We start from the raw sequence: 23,946 nt of genomic DNA on the forward strand, positions 1-23,946 counted from the left end.
AGGCTCCAGGGACTAGCAAGGTCACTGTCATCTCCCTGTGTCTGTATTAACCAGAGTGTAGGCTAAGCTGCTGAGACAAAAAGGCTCCCACTAAAAAGACCAAAACAAAAGTTTATGTTACTCTCATGACACAGTCCAGCAGTGAGTGGTCCAGGACAAGTGGGAAGGCTCTGCTCCCCAAAGTGATCCAGAGACTCAGGTTCTTTCTATTTTGTTTCTGCACCATTCCCTAGGGTGTTGTCTTTGTCAATTCCCCATCCATGGGAAGGAGGTTGTATGGTCCATGTTTGCTCATACCTTATTGCCTACACCTTAGTCACATGGTGATACCTAGCTTCAAGGGAGGCTGGGATATGTAGTCTCTCATTAAGTAGCCATATGTTCTTGAAAAAAACTCAAAATTGGAAGAGATATAACCCTAAAAGGAAGAGGAGGAGAATGGGGAAAAAACAGCAATTTCTGCCACACAACACAAGACGCACACAGGAGTACTCTTTTTTATCAAAAACAACCAACTTAAGTTTGTTAATCCATCCATCACTGAAAGCTTAAATTCTATAGAAACTCTAAAAGTTGCACTTCTGAAGGATGCCCCAACAAAACTGCATTTACTCCACAGGGAGAGACTGATTTGGCTAACTACAACAAACTTAAATGTACATCAAATAATTGTGTGTAATGGATTTGTAAAAGATTTCAATTAAACTGTGTTTTGTATAATACTGTGTATTTCAAAAAAATTGGGGGTTATGAGCATTTTTTATTTTGTGGTATCCATTTTAATTAGAACATATAATTTATTCTTTTCATTTTAATCACAAAATAGCATGTTAAATTTTTTCACATTTTAAAAAAATATATAAAGTGAAAATGGATAACTTCCTCTTTTCCTGCTACTTCCACTTCCCAAGAAAGCTGGAGTTAACACACTTTATGACAAGTATGATATAATACATGTAATATTTTCCCCAGAGCTTTTTCTGTGCATTTCTATAGAATAGACATGCACACATTCAATAGACAACACACTATGCAAATTAGTCCTCAACCAGCTTTTCTCACATAAAACGTTATGGTTTAAAATTGGGCATAAATGTGTATATATATATATAGATAGATAGATAGTGACCTTATATCTCAGTTTGCCTAGGCCAGTCCCAGTTAATGCCTATTGACCCACTGTAACTATTAATAGCACCCTTTTTTATCTCAAATGCTTCCCTGTTTGAGTAACAAAGAATATGACCTCCCGCCCCCATCTATAAAAGAAAAAGAGATAAAGAGCCCCTGGTTTTAGAATGTTTTCTATATACATGGTACTGATTTTGTTCTGTATACTGCCCTAAATACGTATGTTAAAATCTCATTTAGTCTTTGCAGCAGTCCTATGAAATAGGACTATTATAAAGATGAGGGACCCACGTTACAGAAAGGCAGAGTAATTTGCCCAATGTCACACAGTGGATTAGTGCTGCCTGGGATTTAAAACAAGGCAGTCTAGCTCCAGAGTCCTCACCAGTAAGAACTATACCACAGGAGTGCCCACATCCATCCTTAGCTTTTACACAGTTTTGCATTTTACTCCCCTCAGGATGCTGACACTGAAAGCTATAGCTCAGCTCTTCATCCTGGGCTGCACGTGGTGTCTGGGAGTCCTGCAGCTGGGCCCAGCTGCCTGGGTCATGGCCTATCTCTTCACCATCATCAATGGCCTTCAGGGTGTCTTCATTTTCCTAGTGTACTGTCTCCTCAACCAGCAGGTAAACTTTCACCCCTTTCTTTATTGTTTTTTTATTGTTGTTCAAGTAGTTGTCCCCATTTTCCCTCCACCATTCCCCCTCGCCCCACCCACCCCCACCTCCCACCCTCGATCCTACCCCCTTTGGCTTTGCCCATGTGTCCTTCATACATATGTTCCTTGATGACCCTTCCCCTATTTTCCCCCATATCCCTCTCCCCCCTCCCCTCTGAGTGGATTATCAGAACTCAACTAAAGTTAGTGTCTTTATTGTTTTAAATTAGAAAAGTTTGCAGGTATGTAGTTTCATGAACATTTAGATCCATGTTCTCTAAATTTTCATTATGAACTTGTGAACAATGTGTAAACACAACCTGTATTTTCCCTACTTTAAGATGCTATTGTGAGACATGTCAACTTACTTTTTAATTGTTTTTATTTATTGAATTTAGAGAGAGAGAGAGGAAAGGAGAGAGAAAAGTATTAATTTGCTTTTCAACTTATTCATGCATTCATTGATTGCTTCTTGTATGTGCCCTGACCAGAGATCAAACCCACAACCTTGGAGCAATGGCACTGCATTTTAACCAACTGAACTACCTGGCCAGGGAAAATATGTCAATTTATTAATGGCTTTCACAAATTAAATAACTACTACATCAAGGAAATAGCATGGTTTTCCTCAGCTTTCCTATATGTAATAGTCAGCTATTTCTGTGTAACAAAGAACCTCAAAAATCTCAATGGCTTAAACACAAATATTTTCTTTTCTCATTCTCAAGTCTGCAGGTTGGTGGGAGTCCAGCTGATTTCGGCTGGGCTTAGCTTGGCTTCGCTATACAAAGCAGGTATATTCAGGTCTACTCTTTGTGACTCATTTCGAGGCTTGAAAGAAAAGGAGCAGTTTCCCAACATAAGTTCTTCTCATGACAATGACAAAATCACAAGAAGACAAAGCTTACTGGACAAGGCCATTTCAAGCCTTGTCATTCCACTTGCGTCACCTGCACTGATATCCCATTAGCCAAAGAAAGTCACATGTCCAAACCCAAAGTCAAAGAAGAAGACCCCACCATCCACCACGTGGCTAAGACAGGGTGTAATAGTACTTCAGGGGAATGAGTAATTAAGATCAATAATGCAATCTACCATCCTATTTAAATGCATAAATTATTAAACTCATTTCCATGTGGTAGTATAGTTCCCATACTAACATTTTTAATAAGAACAATAAGTATAATGTGCATAATAAGCTAAATTGTCCAACATTTTTAAAATTATTTTATCGTTGTTCAGTTACACTTGTCTGCATTTACCCCTCACCTCTCCCCTACAAACCTTTTATTATGAACATTTTCAAACATACAAAAAGGTTGAAAGAATTCTGCAGCAAATACCCATATAGTAAGTCCTCACTTAATATTGTCAGTAAGTTCTGCAACTTTAAGCAAAACAATGTAGAATGAAACTAGTTTAACCATAAGTTAAATTCTTACAGCATCTCATCAACATTATAACAAAACAACATTGAGTGAAATAACATTCAGTGAGCTGTTGTATACCACTCACCTAGACTAAGACTGTGCTATACTTTATTACATCATCCATTCACACTCCACCCTTCTATCCCTCCCAATTATAAGCCACTGTAGCTTACACATATGGTCAAAGAAAACTGTAGGTAACTCTTCTTGTGGGTGTATGCACCTGAGTGGGCACAATGCAAGAGAATTCTGTGTACTCTTCCCTCAGGTCATTTCAGTTCCTAAGGCATCTCATAGTGCAAGCTTCCAGTTTTTCAAGGTATACATTTTATATTCAGTATGACTGCTAAATACAAGCCAGTTCATGTGTCTACAACATGAAGTAAAGAAACAGTGGTGTGAGTCCATCACTCCGGAAATACTGGCTGCTTTCAGCTTGTTGAGATAAGCTCATAAGATGTCCTCTTACTCAGGGGCACACAGGGATAATTTGGGCTGCACATTGTCTCCAGAGCTGAACCCCAGACATGATGAAACCCTACTATATACTGTCAAACTATGTTGACATACTTCTACCTAGATTTAGTTAAATTATACTACCTCTGTAGGGCAGGATACTATGCAACCATGAAATATGTTGAAAAGATTGAAACCACAGTGAAGCTGGGATCCACATGGTCCAGGTCAGGAGGGACAATGGACAAATGAACATAGTTCAGCAACCAGAAGAAATACAATATCACTCAAGGTCTTTATTTATACAAGTTCTTCTCAAATACCCAGAAGAAGACACATAGTCCATGTATCCCTTAGTTGGGTTCGACCACTAAGATTTTGACTTTGTTAAGGTAGCAAAACATATCCTGAATGACACACTCTCTTTCCTGTTACTAGTACTATTCTCCTCCTCTTTCTCCCTCTCCTCCTCCTCCTCTTTCTGTCCCCCTCCCTCTCTCCTCCCTCCCTTTCTTCCCCACTCTGCATTTAGGTGCCCAAAGAACCAAACTAGCTAGGGAAGAACATCTCCTCAGTGGATGAGGGAGAGGAAGAAACCGAGATGACAGAGCCAACACTTCTTGGAGAGCAAAGGCGAGATTAGGCTTGAAACAATCCAATGTTAAATTTGTTCAGGCACAAGAATAGTTTGGGACTGGAAGGATATCCAAACTGTATTAGGAAAAAAAGCAAGTTTCAAAATAGTGCTCCAGAAGGGCTGCATTTTGTTTATATAATGTGTATAAACATTTATTGCTTCTGTTGTTGGTGGATAAGGATATATATGGCAAAGCACAATGGTTCTCAAATGATCCCCCCAGGGGACATATTTGGCAATGTCTTGGGGCATTTTTCATTGTCACAACTGGAGATAGAGATGCTACTGGCATCTAGTAGGTGAAGGCCAAGGATGTTGTTAAACATCCTTCAGTGCATAGGACAGCCCCCATCACCAGGATGACCCAACCCAAGATGTTGATAGCACCAAGGCTGGAAACCTTGGTGCTGCAGATACTGTTCATGGCCCCTTCGTGTCCCTTAGGCATTCATCTCTATGTGCCCAGGGTTGCTTGTTGCAAACACCTGTGACTCTATGCCTGTGGGCTTCTTACTGCCCACAGAAAAGGCCTGGCCCATGCATGGGACAACCTGGTGGTTCCAGACAGTAATGGCAGCAGCCATCAACTAATGACTGTTGGGAGCTGGTGAATAAATGTCCCAGATCTCTTGACCTCAAGGTGGGATAACTCTGAGGTGTTTCCTATGCTGTTTCCCAGAGCTCCTCAATGAGACAGAGCCACAGTTGTCCAAGTGGAAACTCAGTGGAAAGGATGAGGTACTTTTTACTGTCTGCTTTCCCTTCCCTATCTCACTTCCCCACAGATCCACTAGTGTTTCACGAGGTCACCCCTCAAATTAACTCTTTACATTTGAACTCTGTCTTGGAGTCTGCTTCTGAGGGACCCCAAACCAAGTCACATGGAAGGATACCACCAAAACATCAGTTGTCTTTCACTAGATCGAGGAATTATGCGTGACTTCTATTTTCTTCTTCTGCATAAGCATTTTTTATAAGTTTCCTACAACAAAGATGTATTCTGTGATATGCAAAGTACTGTGATGGTAAAATATACATAACATAAAATTTATCACTTCAGCCACATATCAGTGTACAGTTTGGCAGCATTCAGCACCTTCACACTGTGCACAGCTGCCACTGCCGTCGTGCTCGAGAACTTGTTGATCATCTCAGACTGAAACTCTATACCCACTAAACAGTAACACTCCATTCTTCCCTGCCAAGCCTCTGGCAACCACCACTCTATTTTCTGTCTCAATAAGTTAGACTGTTATAAGGGTCTCATATATGTGGCATCATACTGTATTTGTCCTTTGTGACGGCCTTATTTCACTCAGCATTATATCTTCAAGGTTTATCCACATTGTAGTATGTGTCAGAAGTCCATTCTTTTTGAAGGCTGGGTAACATTTTATTGTATGTATAAACTACATTTTACAGGAAAAGTTTTTTTGTTTTGGGGGGGTTTTTTTGTTTTTAGGAAAAGTTTTTTTTTTCATAATGTCATTTTACTCTTCCCAACTCTGCCTTTTCTCTTCTCCAATATTAACAAAAACCATCCTGGTATTTCCTGTAATGTTCCAGGTTCAAAAATGGTTTGGAAACATCGTGAAACCTAAATCTGAGTCTGAAACTTTTACACTTTCCAGCAAGTTTGGCCCTTACTCTAAGCCCAGTGAGGTAAGAGGGCTTGTGATTTATTCTAATGTTTCACCCCTTGTCACCCCAAACTTCCTCTCCTTGTCTTACCATGAGCTTCCCTTCCTAGAAGGTTTGGGGAAGTGTTGTTTTTTTTTCTTGATGACCTGGTTAGCATTCCTCATTCTCACTGTATTGTTCCTGGTGACCCTGCTCACTCACTGTGCTTAAGTTGGCTTTGATATCTGTTCTTGCCATTCAAAGAAGTATGAGTAAAACATACCCTCAGGACCGCTACCATCTAAAGTAGACTTCTTTAGGAGACACAATCTTAGACACACAGCGGTCATCATCTGAAATTCTACTATTCCTCAGAGAGGTGGACATAAGCCCAGCCGAGTTGATAGATACCATGGAAAGGACCCCAGGAGAGGAACTCCAGTCCAGCTGTTCAACATAACTATAGGGCAGGGATGCACAGAATAGTGGGACCTTCCTAGGAGAAGAAATGGTCCTTTTAGAAAGGGAACCTCCCTGAAACTTGGTTGTTGGTATTTGTCTGTTCTTCCATTGCACTAACTCAGGCTCAGTGCACCAAAGATCAAGTTTCTAGCACTATCCGCGACTCCTCTCCATAGCTGTCCCTCATTTCTTCTTGTCAAATATGAGGACGTACTTGTAAGAAGTCACTAGACAAGCAAGATGGACTCAAAGCTCATAATCCATAAAAATTCTCTCAGTCTCACTTGGTGTTATGCCTCCCGTGTGTATACCTGTCACAGCTGCTAACCAAAAAGATGTAGAATATGTTATTTTTAAACTAAACAAAATTTAGAAATTTTTGATACATCATCTTCTTCATTTGTTGAGATAATATGTGATTTTCTCCAACAGTAGAAATGTTGAGGTCACCGAAGAAACATCCTTCCCTTATTTGAGTCAGGAAAGGAAAATTCATTGAAAGTTTTTCTAAAAGGATCAAGAAGAAAATGTGACCAGGAAAAAAAAAGTCCTGGGTATGTCAGGTGACCAGAAAAGAATTTTATGACTATTAGGCATAATCATTATTAATAAAAATAAGCTTGTGGAAGGTGCTAACCATTGCCTGTGACTTCTGAAAAGTTTGCCAGATAATCCAAAATAATTCCCAAAGTTGCCAGCACTCCAGCCAGTGGTTTGTTGTTGTTGCTGCTATTATTATTATTATTATTATTATTATTATTATTATTATTACTTAACATTGTCAGAATCCAATGAGTATATCTTTAAAAAGAGACTATATTATATATTTATTTTTACATTTTTAATATATATAAACACCTTCACTCCCTTTAAGAAACACATTTGTTTTAATTAGAGGAACCTCTTGAGCTTTTATTTTTCTAGGCATAGGGTATGAGTAAAAGCTAACAAAACCCTTTCTATGAACTAATTTGTCCTTGGGTTAACTTTCTATCTCTGTCCCCTAGAAACTTGCTAGCATTGGAAAGTCAGTTGTGTAACCAGGCAATACCACTGCTGGGAAAAGTCGTGCTTAACTGGACAGGGAGTTCTGTAAGCGAACCACCAATATTATGAATGAAGGCATAGCTGTGGACTTCTGCATATGGTGACTCGCATAACTAGCCAGGAACTCTTAACCTCATGGGCTGGAGAACCAATATCTCCTGTAGCAGTTTCGGGCTTCTAAACAAGCAGTAATTTGTAGAGAGCAAAGAGAGTACTTGTTGAGTTCTACAATTTGTCAGGTACTATGGTAGGTAATGGACATACAAATAGTAACAAGACTAACACAGTCCCTACCTTAGTGAAGCTTAGAGTCTAACCTTTCTTCATAGACAAAACCAAGGTCAAGGGGCCTGAAGTTCTTGAAGGGGATGTTATGTCCAACATTTTTTTCAAAAAAATAATACATCATCTTCAATTTTTTAGAAGTCTTCCCACTATAAACTAAGGGTATGCCTCTCCTAGGATTCCAAAACACTAGGAGATCATGCCATACTTGCCTACTGGATGAGCTCTCTGGCTTTAACCCACTCCTACTATTCCTCTCTGTTTTGTTGTTTGTTTTGTGTTATCTGTACATCCAACTTTAATCTAAACATCTTTTGTGGGGGTAATGTCTTTCCAGAACACATGAAGAGAAAATAGTAAAACTAGAGCATTCAACTTCACGTGAAAAGTCATATCCATGGATCTGGTTGGCATTGTGAAGAATGAAGCTGAAAACAAAAGAAATTATACACATTATTCTTGGAGAAGAAATGTTTAATCTATACTTCCTGAAGGGTTTATTATGCATAATGGCTTTCAATACATGTATTTTGAGTTGGATTTCTCTTGTTCAATCAATGCTTGTCCCTGGTTACCCAAAGCATGACCACTGCAAATACTTCTTGTAAATGAGGAGATCCCTTTGAAGGCCTCTTCTCAAGCTCTTTCTCTCACTCATCCTAAACTTGTTCTTTAAACCCATTCACTCCCTTAAACCATCAGGTTTATCATCTTTCTTATACAGGATGATCATCCCCTGACCCAGGTCAAATGATTCTCTCCCATACTTTAACACTTTGCTTTCTCATTCTGATTCTACACCTACCTGCCTGGGAAAACCCCAATCCAGCAGCAATCCAAAGATGACAGGTGCTATGCATGTCTATTCAGTGGCCATCACCACTATGATATGATCCTTATTAACAGTGATAGTCAGCTGGAGGTGGAGGAGGGGAAAAGATTACCCTCCCAGGGACATTTTTGGTTGTCATGACTGGAGCAAGGTGGACTGCAACTGGCACCTAAGTGGCAGAGGCCAAGAATGCTGCTAAATACCCTACAATACATAACACAGATCACACACAAGGAGCAAAGAGTTATCCATCTCCAAATGTCAGTAGTGCTGAGATTGAGAAACACTGGTGCTAACTAACTATAATGATCTTATTCTTATTTGCTAAAGATTGGTTCAAGATGGGCATTTGTACCAATTGTAACCAATGAGATATAAGAAACATCTACTGGAAAATATTCTTTCTCCTTGATAAAAAAAAAATTAAGGAGAACCTGACCCTGACTTTCTAATTTGGGCTACTATAATAATGTGATGCTTGGAGAAAAGATGGAAGAGTGGAAAGATGGGAATAATCTGAGTTTTATGACATTGTTGAGTTGCTGAACCAACCTTGGGCTTTTTCCTGTATAAGACAAACTCCTTTTCTTAAGCCACTTTGGGTCAGGTAACCTGTCACTTGCAGCCCAAAGCAGCCTTCTTTATGAACCAACCATGTTTCTCCTTTACTCCTCCATCAAAGCAGTGGCATCCCAGAATCACTCAGCCTGGAGCTGTTACAAATGTGTGCTTTCTGATCTAAACAAGACCCTCCATGCTACCTGAAACTTTCCTTCAGGGGGACTTTCTGTTTTCACTTCCTTCCTCAACCCAAATGACTTTCCCCTTTACATAAGGTATAAGACTTTGCTTCCTACTTCGTGGAGATAATAAACACCAGTTGATGAAAGGTCCCTCAATTTTCTGACATCTCTTACAAATATACCCACATCCATACCCAACCTTGCTTCCTTCTTTCATCGATGCCAATTGTCTCCCCCTTCATTCTTCCACAACAAAAACAGGGTCCTTACCCTATTTAAAGCTAACCCCTCCCTCTGTGTTTTGGAGCTCATCCCCTCTTGTCTCTTTGACAGGACTTTCTCCGTCGATTATCTCCACTCTCCCCTGAGTCTCTCACATCCTCTTTCCTGGTTTTTCTCCAGTGGCATTTAAGTATGCTAAAGCTGGCTTAACAAACTGTAAAGGGCCAGATAATAAATACTTTAGACTTTGGGGTCATATATAGTGTTAGAGATGATAGAGATAGATAGATAGATAGATAGATAGATAGATAGATAGATAGATGTGTATTTCCCTTCGAAATACAAAAACTCACTGGTCATACAAAAAGGGCTGCAGACAGGATTTCACATTTCCACACACACCCCCCAAGCTATAGTTTGCTGTACCTGTGCTAAAGAAAGAGAAATGGAGGAGTCTAGGAAAATGGTCACATTTCAAGTCCCCTTCACTCCACACCCTAATATATCTCCTTCTTTGAACCAAAAGTCTGCTAGGACCCATAACAGATGGGAATCCCCAAAGAGAAATCTGAGGTTGAATGATCTCCCACACACACCAGGTGGACCATCCCAAGATAAGCTGAAGAGCACGCAAAGGTGAAGATCAGACACAGTCCATCCTAGGAAGAGTCTGGCCCAGGGGGCTCACGGGGCTCCCAGGATAAAGTCAGCATCACTCCCATGAGTGTGTGCCTGATCCCTCTGGCCCCAAAGAACTCCAAAAGGAACCGTGTCCTGAGTCTAGTAGGAAGTGAGGAGATAGGAGAACAGAGAGGCACCTGCTGGTGCACACGTGGACCCTGGGGTGGAGATTCCCTCTTCTTCCGCCACCTGGGAAACTGTCACTGCTTAAAGTTCTCAACCCCCCGATCTGAGCTCCAAAGGAAAACAAGAACCCCGAGAGGCTCTGGAGGATCCTGAAAAGAAGATGGTCCGACATACTGGATGCCCAGCAAAGTAGGGCTTCTGGAATAGACAGACAACTTCAGCTAAGGATAATAAAAATAAGAATCTAAAAATTTTCAAGTGTGGCACCAAAAAGATCTATGGAACTAAATAAAATGGGAATAAATAAAAAGAGGAGTTTTTGCTGGAAATTAAAGAGGATGACCCCTGTAAAGGGCCAAATGAGTGGCTATCAAGACCACGTGGAAAAAATATCTCAGAGCACAAAGCAAAAGGCCAAAAGATGAAAATCATGAAGGTTGGGGTCCTCAGAAATAACTCAGGTTTGCAGGAAGTCCCTTGGAAGGCAGCAGATGCTACAGAAAGGGATCAAACACTGAAGGCACAGGCTGAGTCCAAAGACCAGCTCTGCCCCTTACCTGCTAAATGTCAATAGATAAGCCATGATACTCCTTCATGCCTCAGTTTTTCCAGCTATTAAATGGGGTTGGTCATTACTGCAACCTCACAGAGTCATTGTGAAGATTGAATGAGAGCTCCTGCATCTATCTAGCAAACAATACATGTATAATAAACCATGGGGGTAAGGGGGACCTCATTCAGGTGCATCGCTATCTGAAATTAGACAATCATGAGAGGTGAGGAAGGGGGATGGGTTTGGGCCAGCTTCACCACGGACTCCCTAGCATGACTTGGAGACGTGACCACAGACCCCTGCTTCCCCATTTCTCAACCCACATATTAGGGGAAACTAAAGCTTCCTCTTCTCAGATGTGGGAATTTCCCCTAACCCCAGATGAACAGTCGATTGGACCAATGGTCCCCTGGGTGGTGAGCTTGGAACAGGATATTCACCCACTCTGCAGTCTATGCGCTGCATGGTTTTGGTACTGGTAAGTTGAGGACAGGTGTGGAGGTGGTAGGGAGACAAGTATAGAAGGAACAGAAAATGAAATGAATGCCGGCCTCCCCCATGGCCCTCCCTCCACCCAGAGTCTCCTTTCCATAACCACCTGCTCTCAGTCAAAACATGAACAATTCTGATAGTCATGGGCATTTGTTGATCAATAAATTAATTGATTAGGAGAATGTCTACTCACCCTTGTATACGATTCAGGGATTGTTCCAAAGGAATTTCCCTGTTGAGTTGTGCTCAGCTGGGGGTAGTACCAGCTTTCTAGGGGATGGTTTTGATTGTCATAATGATAGGGAGAGGTACCTCTGGCATATAGCAGGTATTACAGGCTTAATTGCGTCCCCCCTAAAAAGTTCATGTGTTGAAGTCTTAACCCCAAGAACCTCAGAATGTGACTGTATTTGGAGATAGGGTCGTTAAAAAGGTAATTAAGGTAAAATGAAGTCATTAGTGTGGGCCCTAAGCCAATATGACTGGGGTCCTTATAAGAAGAGTTTAGGACACAGATATACACAGAGAAAAGACAGCCATGTATAAGCCAAAGAGAGGAGTCTTACCAGAAACCAATCATGCCAACACCTTAATTTTGAACTTCCATTCTTCAGAACTGTGAGACAATATATTTTATATATTTTTGTTGTTTGAATCAGTCTGTGGCACTTTATTATGGAAGCCCCAGCAAACTAACACAGTGGACAAGGACCACATGAGGAAATAGCATTTTGAGAAGCTCTAACATTGCAAGAGCTAATAGCCCCAGAAGGTCCACTTGGCAGTAAAGTGAAATACTTCATCAAAGATCTTCACGAACTGCAGAGTTCAAAGGGACAGGTAGGTAGATGTCTCCATTGCTGTCCTGAGGATTTGACCAAGTCACAGCCCAGGTCGGCCACATCAGGTGGGAGTCTTGTCTTTCAGTTGGTCTGCCTTTCCAGGCCTTCCGTGGGCCAAATCTAGCAGAGGGCTAGTTCCACCACCTAGCTTGATCAAACCTCACCTGGGATGTTGAGAAAGTTGCTTTTCAAGAATAACCTTGCCCCATCTGCTTCCCAGCAGCTGGTGCACATCAGACAGGCAGTAAGGGAGCCCACTCCCAGTGCATCATGGTTCAGAGGACCCAAGTTATTTTGAGCTCCAGTTCAATCACCCAGACCCCAGACCCCCAGGGAAACATCACTTCCTAAGTGTCATGATCAAGGACTTGGTGAGCTTCCTCCAGACCCCAGAACTAGGAGACCATCACTAAAACATGTCCCTCCAGCTCACCAGCGACTGTGGACTGAATGTATGTGTCCCTCTTCCAAAATTCATATGTTGACACCCTGCCCCAATGTGATGGCATTCAGAGGTGGGGCCTTTAGGAAGTGATTAGGTCGTGAAGGTAGCGGCCCCCTGAATGGGATTAATGCCCTTATAAAAGGGCCCCCAGAGAGCTCCCTTGTCCCTTTTAACATGTGAGGACACCGCAGAAAGAAGCATCCATGAACCAGGAAGCAGGCCTTCACCAAACCCCGAATCTCCCTGCATCTTGATCTGGGGCTTCCCAGCTTCCAGGACTTTAAGAAAGAAGTTGTTTATGAGCCACCCAGCATGTGGGGTTCTGTTACAGCAGCCTGGAGGCACTAAAACACCATCCAACTGAACAAGGCCCCAAGTCCTCACCCTAGAAACGGTCTGACTTACACCCCAGGGAACTTGCTACATCCAGGCTGCCGGTCCCTTCTTGGGCGCCTCCAAATCAATTCGTGGAGAAGCAGGGCCTTCCGTGGAAGGGCAGGAGGTTCTCATCTCCAAGAGCCAAGGGGCAGTCGGGCACAGACTCCCACCCAGTGACCCAGTCTCATCCCTGGGGTTCAACAGGAACATTTCCGCTCACAAATCCAATACGTAGCTTTGTTGCAAGAGAGGTCATTCCAAGTGCCTCCTGTGTTCATGCTGCCACAGTCCTCCTCGTGAGCATTGTTAGGTTCTGCTGGTTCCCAGTAGCTGAACAGAAGGAAAAGTGGGTGTGAGAGGGGTGAACAGGTGGAGCACGGGGTACTTTTCAGGGCAATAAACTACTATTCTATGTGATACTGTAACGGCAGACACATGATGTCGATACTATGTGTTTGTAAAACCCATAGAATGTACAACGCTTGGAGTGAACCCTAATGTAAAGTATGGACTTCGGTTAATGATAATGTGTCCATTTAGCTCATCAGTTGTAACAAATGCACCACACAAATGCAAGGTGTTGATAACAGAGGAAATTTTGTGTTGAAGCGGAGCATATATATAGCAAATCTCTGTACCTTCAGCCCAATTTTTCTGTAAATTAAAAAAATTAATTAAGTCTATTGATTTTTTTTAACTGGGGGGAAAGGTCTTCATGGTACAAGACTCCCTCTTCTATCCAATCACTTCTCTCAGCCTCTCAGAATTATCTGAAGATTCGGCATCCTCCCCTTCACCACAACTTGTCTGTCCTAACTCAGCCCCACCTCTTCCCTCCTGAATCCATTTCCTGCATCTGGTCAACGTCTGCCTCCTCTCCCAGAGAACACTCCCTTTGTATCCCTAATTCTCCCAACCTCCCAAGTGCTAAAATGTCTTAGGTCAGGACAGATCCTTGTTTGGTGACTCAGGTGCCTGGTATTTATTAAAGGACACTGAGGAAAGAGGAAGTGAGAGGAGCAGGATGGGGCAAAGGGTGAAAGTGAGCCAGGATGTGGGTTCAGCTGAATCTAGCCTCAGCCTGACCCCACAGGGACCTCTGGAATGTGAATAGCATCGCAGAGTTGTCCCAACTTGAAACAAGGTATCCAGCCTTCTCTAGCCAGTCATTGGTTGTGGGCTGACCCCAGTGGGGATAGGGTGACTTTCTCCATGAGCAGACTTCCACTCATCTGAGGACAACTGTCTGGAGAAAGCATAACTGCGACCCTTTCTCAGCCAATGCCCTTTGCTGGCAGGTGGCAGCACTGGCCCCATGAAGGTATCTGAGCTGGGAGCCCACAGTGCCACGCCTTGTGGGCCACCTTTATTACAGAGCTGAGCCTCCTTCCAAGGACCTTTATAAAAAAATGAGATCCCCAGACAAAACACTAATATCAATAATAATAATAATAATAATAATAATAATAATAATAAAGAGCTCCTAGAAATCCATAAGAGAAAGACCAAAATTCCAATATAAAAAAAAACAAAAAATATGAATGGATAAGTCAACAAAATGTAATACATATGGCTATTGAATATATGTGTTTTGTCACTATAAGAGAAATGCAAATTAATACTACACTGGGATTTTATTTTTCACTTGTAATTAAAACAACAAAATTCCAAAAGTTTGATGAACATGTGGGCCAAAAAACTATAGTCAGATTGCTGAGAGGTTAAATTGGTATAACCAGTATGAGGGACAATTTGTTTATATTTATTTAAAATACAAATACAGCCCTGGCTGCTGTGGCTCAGTGGATTGAGTGCTGGCCTGTGAACCAATTCGATTCCCAGTCAGAGCACATGCCTGGGCTGCAGACCAGGTCCCCAGTAGGGGGCATGCAAGAGGCAACCACACAGTGATGTTTCTCTCCCTCTCTCCCCCCTCCTCTAAAAACAAATAAATAAAATCGTTTAAAAAAAAATTTTTAAATACAAATAGATACACTCCTTTAGAAAGTGAAGTCTAATGGCTGAGTGAATAGACTTTGGAGCCAGGTTGGTTGACACTGCCACCTGCTGGCTTTGTAACCTTGGGCAGCTTGCTTAACCTTCCCATGTCTCAGTTTCCTCATCTTTAAAATGAAGACAATACTACTTTCCTTACGGGAGTATTAAGATTAAATATGTAAATGGGTGAATATCTGTAGAACACAAAAAAATGAGATCCTATTCATCCTTTTTGCAAATCAAAATCTTCCTCTTGTCCTATAGCCACTCCACCTTTCTTTTCTTTCTTTTTTTTTTTTTTCCAACCATTAGCCTGGAGACTTGATATATTTGAGCAGTTGGCTAAAAGGTAGAGATTATTGCAATGGAAGAAAATCAAAAAGGTGCAAGGACCAGAAGCCCTACCAGAAAAAGAACATCCTGGGCCTCCTTGTCCAGTCCAGCCTGGAATTCTAGAGAACCTGCTGGTTTGGACTGGACAAGGGCCCACAATGAGCAGGGAACTCAAGAACTCTAGATACTTGCCTCAAAGTGACAGGCGACCCATCCAGCCACTTCCATTTCCCTTCGTGCTCCTTGTCACTCAGCCCCAGCCAGTACACCCGTGGAGAGCGGTGAGCCTTGGCCACAAAGTTCTGCAAGTACAAACTCTATTCATCCATCAATTCTTCTACACAATCCCTCAGGATGAGGGTCCCCTCTCTGTTCTGTCCCTCAAACATTTAGGGCTTTTGAATGCCACCCCCAAAGTCCCTCCCAGTCCCTGTGGCATCCAGAGAATGATCAACACCTTCCTCCTCCTTGAGCATGTGCAGTGAGAATAATTATGTTACTTTCTCACAAGACCTCTGGAGTGCTATGCACTTCAGTTTCCTCATCTGTAAAATGGGATAATAGTAGCTACCTCCTCATAGGGTGTGAGGATTAGATAAGTTATTAGCATAAAGTGCTCAAAACAGTCTCTGACGCACAGTAAGTACTGAGATGCCTTCACATTTAACACAATAACATTTAAGAGACATTTTAATAATAACTGATGTCTTGGTTTCCCGGGTACTTCCGGGAACTTCCCGGGTACTTCCACTCCGCCCCGCAGTCCTGACCTACATTCAGACAGTAAAGGAATCCATTGCTTCAGAAAAAGAGTGTGAAGAGGAAAGAAAGGAGAGGAGTGGAGCTTCCTGCCTTTTCGTATTTGAAAAGCCCAGGCTTTGAGGAGAAGAGAAAGGACTTGGGTCAAAGACAAAAGATCAGGAAGAAAATATGATTAAAAACAACTCCTGCCATGGCAAACTGACCTGTGACAAGAGACACCAGCTGAGCAGTTGCCTGGGGTGGGAGGGCGGAGGTAGGTGTTCTAAGCCTGGCTTGGGTTGCCAGTTACATGGCTGTATGCACAGGTCAAAACTGAATGTACATTTAGGGTCTGGGTATTTTACTGTATGCAAATCATACCTCGCTCACCCAATACTCAACCAATACTAAGATTCCTGAAAAGTTGGAAAGGAGAGAATACAAAGGGAAAAAACGTTACAAAGCTGCAGACATGGTGGGTGCCAGAGAGAGGGGCCCTGCATTCATCCTCAGTGAGCCCCAAGTGATGGCCAAAACCCCAGATAGGGTTGGAGACTCTTAAAAAGTCGAGGGGACCTGGACCTTTGTTTCTAGGTAAAGCCCCAGGGAGCTGTCAGGAAACCACAAAGACAAAAGGACTGCTTGGCTTATCAGATTAGAGTAGTGCCTCGCACATAGCACATCATGCGCGCTGAGGAAATGTTGGTTGAGGTAATAAATTAATAAGTGGGCTATGCACTTTGCACAGATTATCTCATTTGATCCTCACTGTGACCACGGAAGCAAGTATCATTATTATCACCCTTTTATAGATGGTTCAACAACTTGTCCAGGGTCACTCTGTCAGTGGACACCAGCTTGGTAGGCAGACGTCGAGGACCAGACCAGTGGTCCCCTCCACCCTGACTCCACAGAAGCTGTCCACTCAGAAGACAAAGGGAGGATCGTCACAGACTAAGATTAACTGTCTACAACCCAGGTGTACTGGGAGCACAAAAAAATCTAAATGAGTTATTTAAATCAAACAAAGGAATATTTTTTTATGCACCTGAATTTAAGGAGTATGATTTATACCTGCCCCACTCACATTATCTAATTTAATCCCCCAAACCCTTCTATGTTAGCTACTCATACAAATGATGCTATGAAATGGAAGAATGAAAACACAGAAAGGACCTACGAGGAAAAAATAAGATAATAAATAATCTTAATAACAAAGTAATAAATGTATTCAGTATTTTAAAAATAAAAACCTAATAAAAAATAGTTAACTATCTTAACAAAATCCAACCAAGTCAATAATTGCATTAAAATGAACATGGTCTAAAAAACACCAATTAAAAGCTGAGGATTGTCAGATTGAATTTTTGAAAAATAAGACCTGACTGCATGGTGTCTATAAGAAATCCATTTTAAAAACAATGACAGAGAGGAGTTAAAAGTAAAAGACTAGGAAAAGACATAGCACGAAAACACCTGGGTCGAATCCTGGCTCTGACACTACTTATAAGTGCACTCTGTCTTTGTCTCCTCATCCATGATGTACAAATGGTGTGAGCTGTGCACAAATGTACTACTACCTAACTGTAGTAGTACTAAGTCATAAAATTATTTGTAAATATTTCAGTTCTCCTTCTGCATATGCACAGGTAAAACTGTTTCCCTACCACCTTACAGCATAGGCATGCTCATGTAAGTGAATGCAGTGGAAGCTATAAGAGTCCGAGTGTAATTTGCCCCAGACACTTTGACCATTGAGCTGTGAGGACTGTCTGTTACTTCAGCATAACATATCCTTTCCTGACTCACGCAAGAATTTGCAGGGTTTTTATGAGGATGATGTTAACACAGATAATAGGTGAGATGTTTGGAATACAGTCTCAGAGAACAGGAAGTGTTACCTAGGAGCTAGCAATCTGAGACTTGAGGAAAATAACTGAACACGACCAAGATTTGAACTCAAGCCAAGCATACCCTCCTAACCTCTGCATGATATTGCATCAGTAAGAGCTTGCTATGAAAAGTTTCAGTCACTCAAAAGCAATTCTAGTTTCACTCCGTCCGGGCCAGGAAAAGACGTGTAACCCTGAGAGAGAAGCAGGCTGGCCCTGCCAGTTCTCATGGGCTTGGAGGGGACAGCTCACCTGCTCAGAAAAGCTATTGATGATAACCAAGTGAGAGTAATTCTCTTGGCAGAACTTCCGGGCTTCATCCCACGACTTGGTGTTTGGGGAGAAGTAGTAGCATTTGCCCTCGAAAGGGAGCCAGCCCTCAGGGCAGGTGATCCTTGGACAGTCTGGGAACAGGATAGACTTCAATGAGAATCACTCCCACGGATTCGTGCAATATGCCAGCTTTGCCATGCTCCCCATCTCGGGATAGTTCCCCAAGTCCCACTCACCTAATAAGCCCCAAAGTTCCACCAGGGACTGGTTGGTGTCAGCTCTTACTTGGTCAATGTCCTTCTTCAGGCCAGCAAGCCCCGTTATGCCAGTCACTGTCAGCAGGCAGGGCAGGAGGGTTAGAGACCCAAATCCCCATCTACCCACTCACCCAGCAATGACAGCAGACACAGCAGAGAGAAGCAAAAGCCATGCTCCCCACTGCACCCACATTCTTGTGGGTGGTACTACAACACAAAAACAACATGCTCACTGCCCAGGGGGAATCTTAGAGTGGCTCAGAGAAAGGATTGATCTTGGGCTTGGGGAAGAATGGGGATGGTGGGCTTCCTGGAAGTGGTGGGCTTTTGAAGGAAGACAGTGATTCAGTTACTGTGAGGAGGTGTGACACAGTAGGCACGTTGGAAGCAAAGGTACAGAGGCAACTATGTTAGGGAAGGCTGGCGCAGGAGAAGTTGAGGGAACCTCATAGGAGCTTGAGTGCAAAGTAGGGTGAGAGGCAATGTCCTGTTCTTTGAATGCCAGGTGAAGGGTTTTGTATTGGATTCTGGGCAGTGAGAAGCCACTGATTATTGGTGTCGGGGGAGGGAGGGTGGAATGCAGCAGTTTTCAGACTTCAGCAGTCATGGCAAAGATCATGCCAGCCCAGAAAATTTTCTACAACTAATGTGTGTATTTCCACCACTCCCACACAAACTTGTCCTCTCCCAACACTCCCTGGGATCATCAATAGGTGGCCCTTCAGTTAGAGGAGACAGAAATATAAGATATATAGACATAGGTAGATAAAGAGGTAGAGATATGGCACCCTTGACACCCTTGACACCCTTCCCTCTCACTAGCCATCATTCCCAGTCAATCCATCCCCAGGCCTGGTCAGCATGATCTCCTAAACCTTTCACTTCCCACATTTCTCTCCATCCCCACAGCCACAATCCTCATGCAAGTCATCGTCACCTCTCGCCTGTCCAGCCACACCATACTCCTCCCTCGTGCTTAAACAAGGCTGCCTCCCACCACAGAGCCTTTGCACATCCTGAGACCCTCCACCCTTCACCTGGTTAATTCCTTCTCTTCCTTCACTCAGCTGCAATACCATTCCTGAGGGAAGCCCTGTATGACCTTCCCAAAGATAAGATTAAGACCCCTTGATAGACTTTTTCTTAGAATCACCTTCCTTTAGACTAGTCATCAAAATTTGTAATTTTATACTTTGGAGGTGATGATTTGGTAAACAGCTCTTTAACACCTGTGCCATCCAACAGAAACAAAAGGTGAACCACAGGGGTAATTTGAAATTTTCTAGTAGTCACATTTTTTAATGTCAAAAGAAACAGGTAAAATTACTTTGAATGCTATTTCTACTTATCCCAATATATCCAAAATACTATCATTTCAGTGGGTAATCAATATTAAAGATTATTATTATAAATATTATTAAGGCATTTTACAGCCTTGTTTTGTAGCAAGGCTTTGAAATCAGTGTGTGCTTCAGACTTGCAGCACATCCCAGTTCAGAACGAGCACATTTCGGGTGCTCAGCAGCACAGCGGCTCGTGACCGCCTTGTTGGGCAGCACAGGTGTGCGTGGGTAGACACACACACATGCACACACACACACACACACACTCCACAGCGTCCAGGCCTGTGTCTAATGAGTTCACCATCCTGCCCACCCAACCTCGACCCCGGTGCCTGGCGAAGTGCCTGGCAAAGATGATCCTGGAGCTGAGTCTGAGGATCACAGTGATGCTCAGTATGCATGGCACGAAGCGGTGACTGGAAACACTCACCATTTGCCTGCCACGCCCTCTGCTGAAAGCTTAACATCTTCAGTTCTTCCACCACCTCCTGGTCTATGAGAAGGAGTCCAGCTTGAACCCAATCCTCCTGTACCCCATCCCCAATCTCCCCAGAAACCCATCCTCACCCTACTCACACTTAATCAGGGTTACAGCCAGACCAGTGCAGGCCAGGAGCAGTGACACCACCACCAGTACACACAGGAAAACCATCCATCTCTCCTCTTGGTAGCACCCAAGATCCCCAGACTTCTGACTGAGCCAGGGAACTGGAGTTGCTTGGGCGGGGAGCATGGGGGTTGGGGACAGAGAGTCCAATATTGGTGCTTGAGAGAGGGCAGAAAGGAACCTTGAGCCTTCTCCAAAAGGAAGGGGACAGAGGTCTATGGTCTTGGCCCTGTCACCTGATGGAGTCAGCAAGAGGGTGTTGGGCAGAGAAAACCCTGAAGAAGCCCAGAGCATTTATGGAGCACTTCCTATGTGCCAAGCATTCTGTTACAGCCTTATGTTATTAGACCCTCACCCTTATGGCATAGACGTACATAAGTAAACTGAGAGGTCATGCTTGACTTGGACCCAGCTCTGCCCTTACCCTCTACAGTGCATTGCCTTCTGCCCTCCAGAAGCTCCTGCCCAAGCTGCTCCCCATTCAAGGAAGCCTGTGGACCCTTGCATCTAGGGCAGAGAATGTTTCTTGTACCTTATATGCAAGCAGGAGGTAGGGCCCAAAGAATATATGGCAGACACCCTGATCCCCTGGGGGTCTAGTCTAGACTCAGGGAGAGGTAGCTTCTGAGAGGAAACATTTCTCTGCCCTATGGTCTCACTCTAGAACCCTAGGACTGAACCAAACACACTGGCTCCCGTGAGAGGAGAGAGAGGAGAACGTACAGAGAACTTACTTACTGGCTTGGGATGGCTGAAATGGAGGATGCTCCAGACCGGTGCCTGGGAGAAAGAGGGAGAGAGTTTCATGCAGAAGTTGCTGAAAGACTCTGTCTTCCAAGATCAACAAGGTTTCATCCCCCCTGATTTGCTTTCTAGTCAGAATTGGGGGACTGGGGAAAGGATGTCCAGGTGTTCCCTTTCAGGCTTCTTGAAGGGCTTTCTCATGGCTCACCCAGTTGAGATGTGTAGGTGACAGGGGTCAGATCCAGGCCTGGAGGGGATCAGAAAGATAACAGTCATGCAGAGCAAGATGTCAGCTAGGTGAACACAGAAGCCCCAGCCCTAGATTCTCACCTGAGATCTCCAGGTGCTTATGAGGAAGTGAGGGGGGTTCTGGATTTCTTCCTAAGGAGGAAGGAAAGGTTGCTCAGGCCAAAAACAGGGCAAAGCCAGCACTGGGTCTCCTGTGCCCCAAGCCCCAGCTCACCTGCCCTTGGAGGCCTTGGTGGAGCCAATGAACCTGGAGAAGAGAAGCTCAGAGTTAGAGCTGGTCTGGATGAAAATGATATCAAAGGCAGTGATGGAAACAAGGTTGAGATTATAATGGATGGGGCTAGGCATGAGAATGGAATGGGGGTTAGAGAAAGGAACAGAATTGAGATACAATAACCAACCATCCTGGACTATCCAGGACTTCCCCAGTTTTAAAGCTGAAAGTCCCACATCCCAGGAAATCTTTTGTCCCTGGGAAAACTGGAACAGTTGGTCACCCTAAATTAAAGGCATAGGTAAGTTTAGGGATGGAGATGAAGTCAAGGTTGAGGTTGGCATGAGGGTTTGGGTTGGGATGAGGGTCAGGTTGAATGTGGGTCAGGGAAAGTGATGGACAAGGGAGTAGGGCTGTTGTTGTTTTTTTATCCAAAGCCCAGTCTTTTTTTTTATGCCATTGAAATCAAGGGGAAAATCCTCCATGCACACAAAAATACCAAACATTGGAAAAACAGATTGTTTCTGTCTTGACAAGAGAGCTTCAATTAAGCAATCTGGCTAGCCTACCCCTCCAGTTAAAGTTGTTGTTTTGTTTTTTTTCTGATTGCAGTAATCTGAAGGGAGTAGGCCTGTAATTCAGGATGTGGCTGAGATGAAGAATGGGGTCATAGTTGCATTGGGTGGTGGGGGAAAAGTTGAGCTGGGTTAAACTTGGGTTTGAAAAAAGGGAGGAAGTTGAGTTTGGGTTGTAGTTGTGTTGGGGCATGATGATGGCACTGGATCGTGAAATGGAGATGGGAATGGAGAGCTATTACAGCTTCACTTGTATCTGGGGAAGGGGCTAGTTTTGGGGAAGGGGTGACCCTGAAGAAGAGGATGGGGTTAGTCTGGAGCTGGGTTTGAGAATCATGTTGGGACCACACTGGAGGTGGAGACAGGAGTCAGTAGACTCCCATTCACCTCCCACCTCATCCAAGCCCCACGGAGCCCTGAGACCTCCCAGGCTGGCCCCAGTCTAGACTCGGAAGTGGAGGACGTGGAGCCCCATCCCACATGGAATGGCCCCTGTCCAGTCACCCAGGCAGCCCAGCTGTGAGCCATCCAAGTCTAAAGGCAAACCTGGGCCCTGGCTGTGAATGTCGGGAGGTTGGGGAGCCAACGGTCCACTCTTGTTTCTCGAACACCAGCTTTCCTGTCTTTGGGTCTTTGCATCCACCAGTTCCCTCTGGGCTTCTCTTCCTAACAAATCCCTCCTCATCCCTCAAGTCCTGCTCTAATGTCCCATCTTCTAAACCCCCCAAACCTCCCACCGTTGCAGGCAGAGTCCTCCATTTCCTTCAAGATTTCTCCAGTCTCTTGGTTTTAGCCCCCTTAAATCTGTTCACCTGGGGTTGTTCCTAGCACTGACTTCCCCATCAGCCTGAGATATCATCAAGGGCAGGGCGGAGGCACGGGTCCTCCTGCCATCAGAGTGCCTGGCATGGGATGAGCACACAGCAAGCTGACCACGTGTCTACAAAACCCAGCTAATGCCCCCTGGAGACCTAGCTCCCCTTCCAGCCCACAAGCCACATCTAGCCTCTGAGAATTCCTCTTACCTGGCTTGGGAGGAAGGTCCTTGTAGGGAGGCGCCATGTTCTCATAATCATCAGCATCCTCCTCCTCCTCCTCTCTGGTCCCTTTCAGAGGAAAGACAAGTGAGCACCCAGCCCATTTCCTCCTCAGTCCCTCAGGCCCCAGTTTTCAACCCCACGGTGGAGATGCTATAACCTGGATCCTGACCACCCCTGGCTCCCAACCCAAGTCTGGTCAGGGCCATACCTGGCAGGTCCCGGCACCCAGAGTTAGTATACAGGGTAGGCATGGCTGCAGCTAATGCAAGAAACTAAGAAGGCGCAGCCAGAACTTGACAGCTTCTGTCCGTTGTCCTTCCTGCTCAGGTTTCTAGGGCTCCTCTCAGTTCCCTTTTCTTTAAAGACAAGTACATGCAAATCCATCTTGATGGGAACCTCCCCCAGACCACACACACACACACACACACACACACACACACACACACATCAAGGCTGTGGTTGGCATGAGGGTTTGGATTGGAGTGAGGGAGCAGTTGAAGATGGATCAGCAACAGTGATGGGCATGGGAGCAGAGTTGTAATTCAGGATGTGGTTGAGATGAAGAACAGGGTAATAGCTGTGTTGGGGGATGAGAAGAAGTTGAGCTGGGATGAACTTGGGTTTAGGAAAAGTGAAG

General features: G+C 43.9%; 2 protein-coding genes across 3 annotated transcripts in view; one reads left to right on the forward strand and one right to left on the reverse strand.

Moving 5' to 3' along the window:
- ADGRE3 (adhesion G protein-coupled receptor E3) overlaps positions 1-8,263 on the forward strand; it is a 51,146-nt gene extending 42,883 nt beyond the window's left edge. The window contains exons 14-16 of the mRNA XM_045853066.1: positions 1,592-1,760; positions 5,882-5,977; positions 8,067-8,263. Of these exons, the coding sequence (XP_045709022.1) occupies positions 1,592-1,760; positions 5,882-5,977; positions 8,067-8,075 (274 nt within the window). The 3' untranslated portion in view covers positions 8,076-8,263. The remainder of the gene's footprint in view (positions 1-1,591; positions 1,761-5,881; positions 5,978-8,066) is intronic.
- Positions 8,264-12,018: 3,755 nt separating this feature from the next.
- Positions 12,019-23,638, reverse strand: CLEC17A (C-type lectin domain containing 17A). Of its 2 annotated transcripts, none has more exons than XM_045853078.1 (12): positions 23,518-23,638; positions 23,295-23,375; positions 21,695-21,727; positions 21,562-21,612; positions 21,440-21,478; positions 21,226-21,267; positions 20,457-20,597; positions 20,311-20,373; positions 18,517-18,612; positions 18,260-18,411; positions 15,567-15,676; positions 12,019-13,373 (listed from the first exon to the last, which is right to left on the reverse strand). In XM_045853078.1, the coding sequence occupies exons 1-12, from the start codon at positions 23,558-23,560 to the stop codon at positions 13,241-13,243; spliced, it is 984 nt and encodes a 327-aa protein (XP_045709034.1). In that variant the 5' UTR covers positions 23,561-23,638; the 3' UTR covers positions 12,019-13,240. The 2 variants fall into 2 exon arrangements, with proteins under 2 accessions (XP_045709034.1, XP_045709033.1); XM_045853077.1 differs by having other exon boundaries at positions 20,457-20,645.
- Positions 23,639-23,946: the final 308 nt, after the last annotated feature.

The sequence above is a fragment of the Phyllostomus hastatus genome, unplaced genomic scaffold (assembly GCF_019186645.2).
Source record: "Phyllostomus hastatus isolate PE091 unplaced genomic scaffold, TTU_PhHast_1.1 phas_contig_98, whole genome shotgun sequence".
Lineage (NCBI taxonomy): Eukaryota > Metazoa > Chordata > Mammalia > Chiroptera > Phyllostomidae > Phyllostomus > Phyllostomus hastatus.

Excerpts from the sequence above, each read along its gene's own strand:
- CLEC17A (XM_045853077.1), bottom strand. The coding sequence starts at position 23,560 with ATGCCTACCCTGTATACTAACTCTGGGTGCCGGGACCTGCCAG. Across the intron at positions 20,646-21,225 it reads ATTTCAGCCATCCCAAGCCA|CACCAATATTGGACTCTCTG; the intron begins GTAAGTAAGTTC and ends CCCTCTCTCAAG. Across the intron at positions 13,374-15,566 it reads GGGTCGCCTGTCACTTTGAG|CTACTGGGAACCAGCAGAAC; the intron begins GCAAGTATCTAG and ends CCTTCTGTTCAG.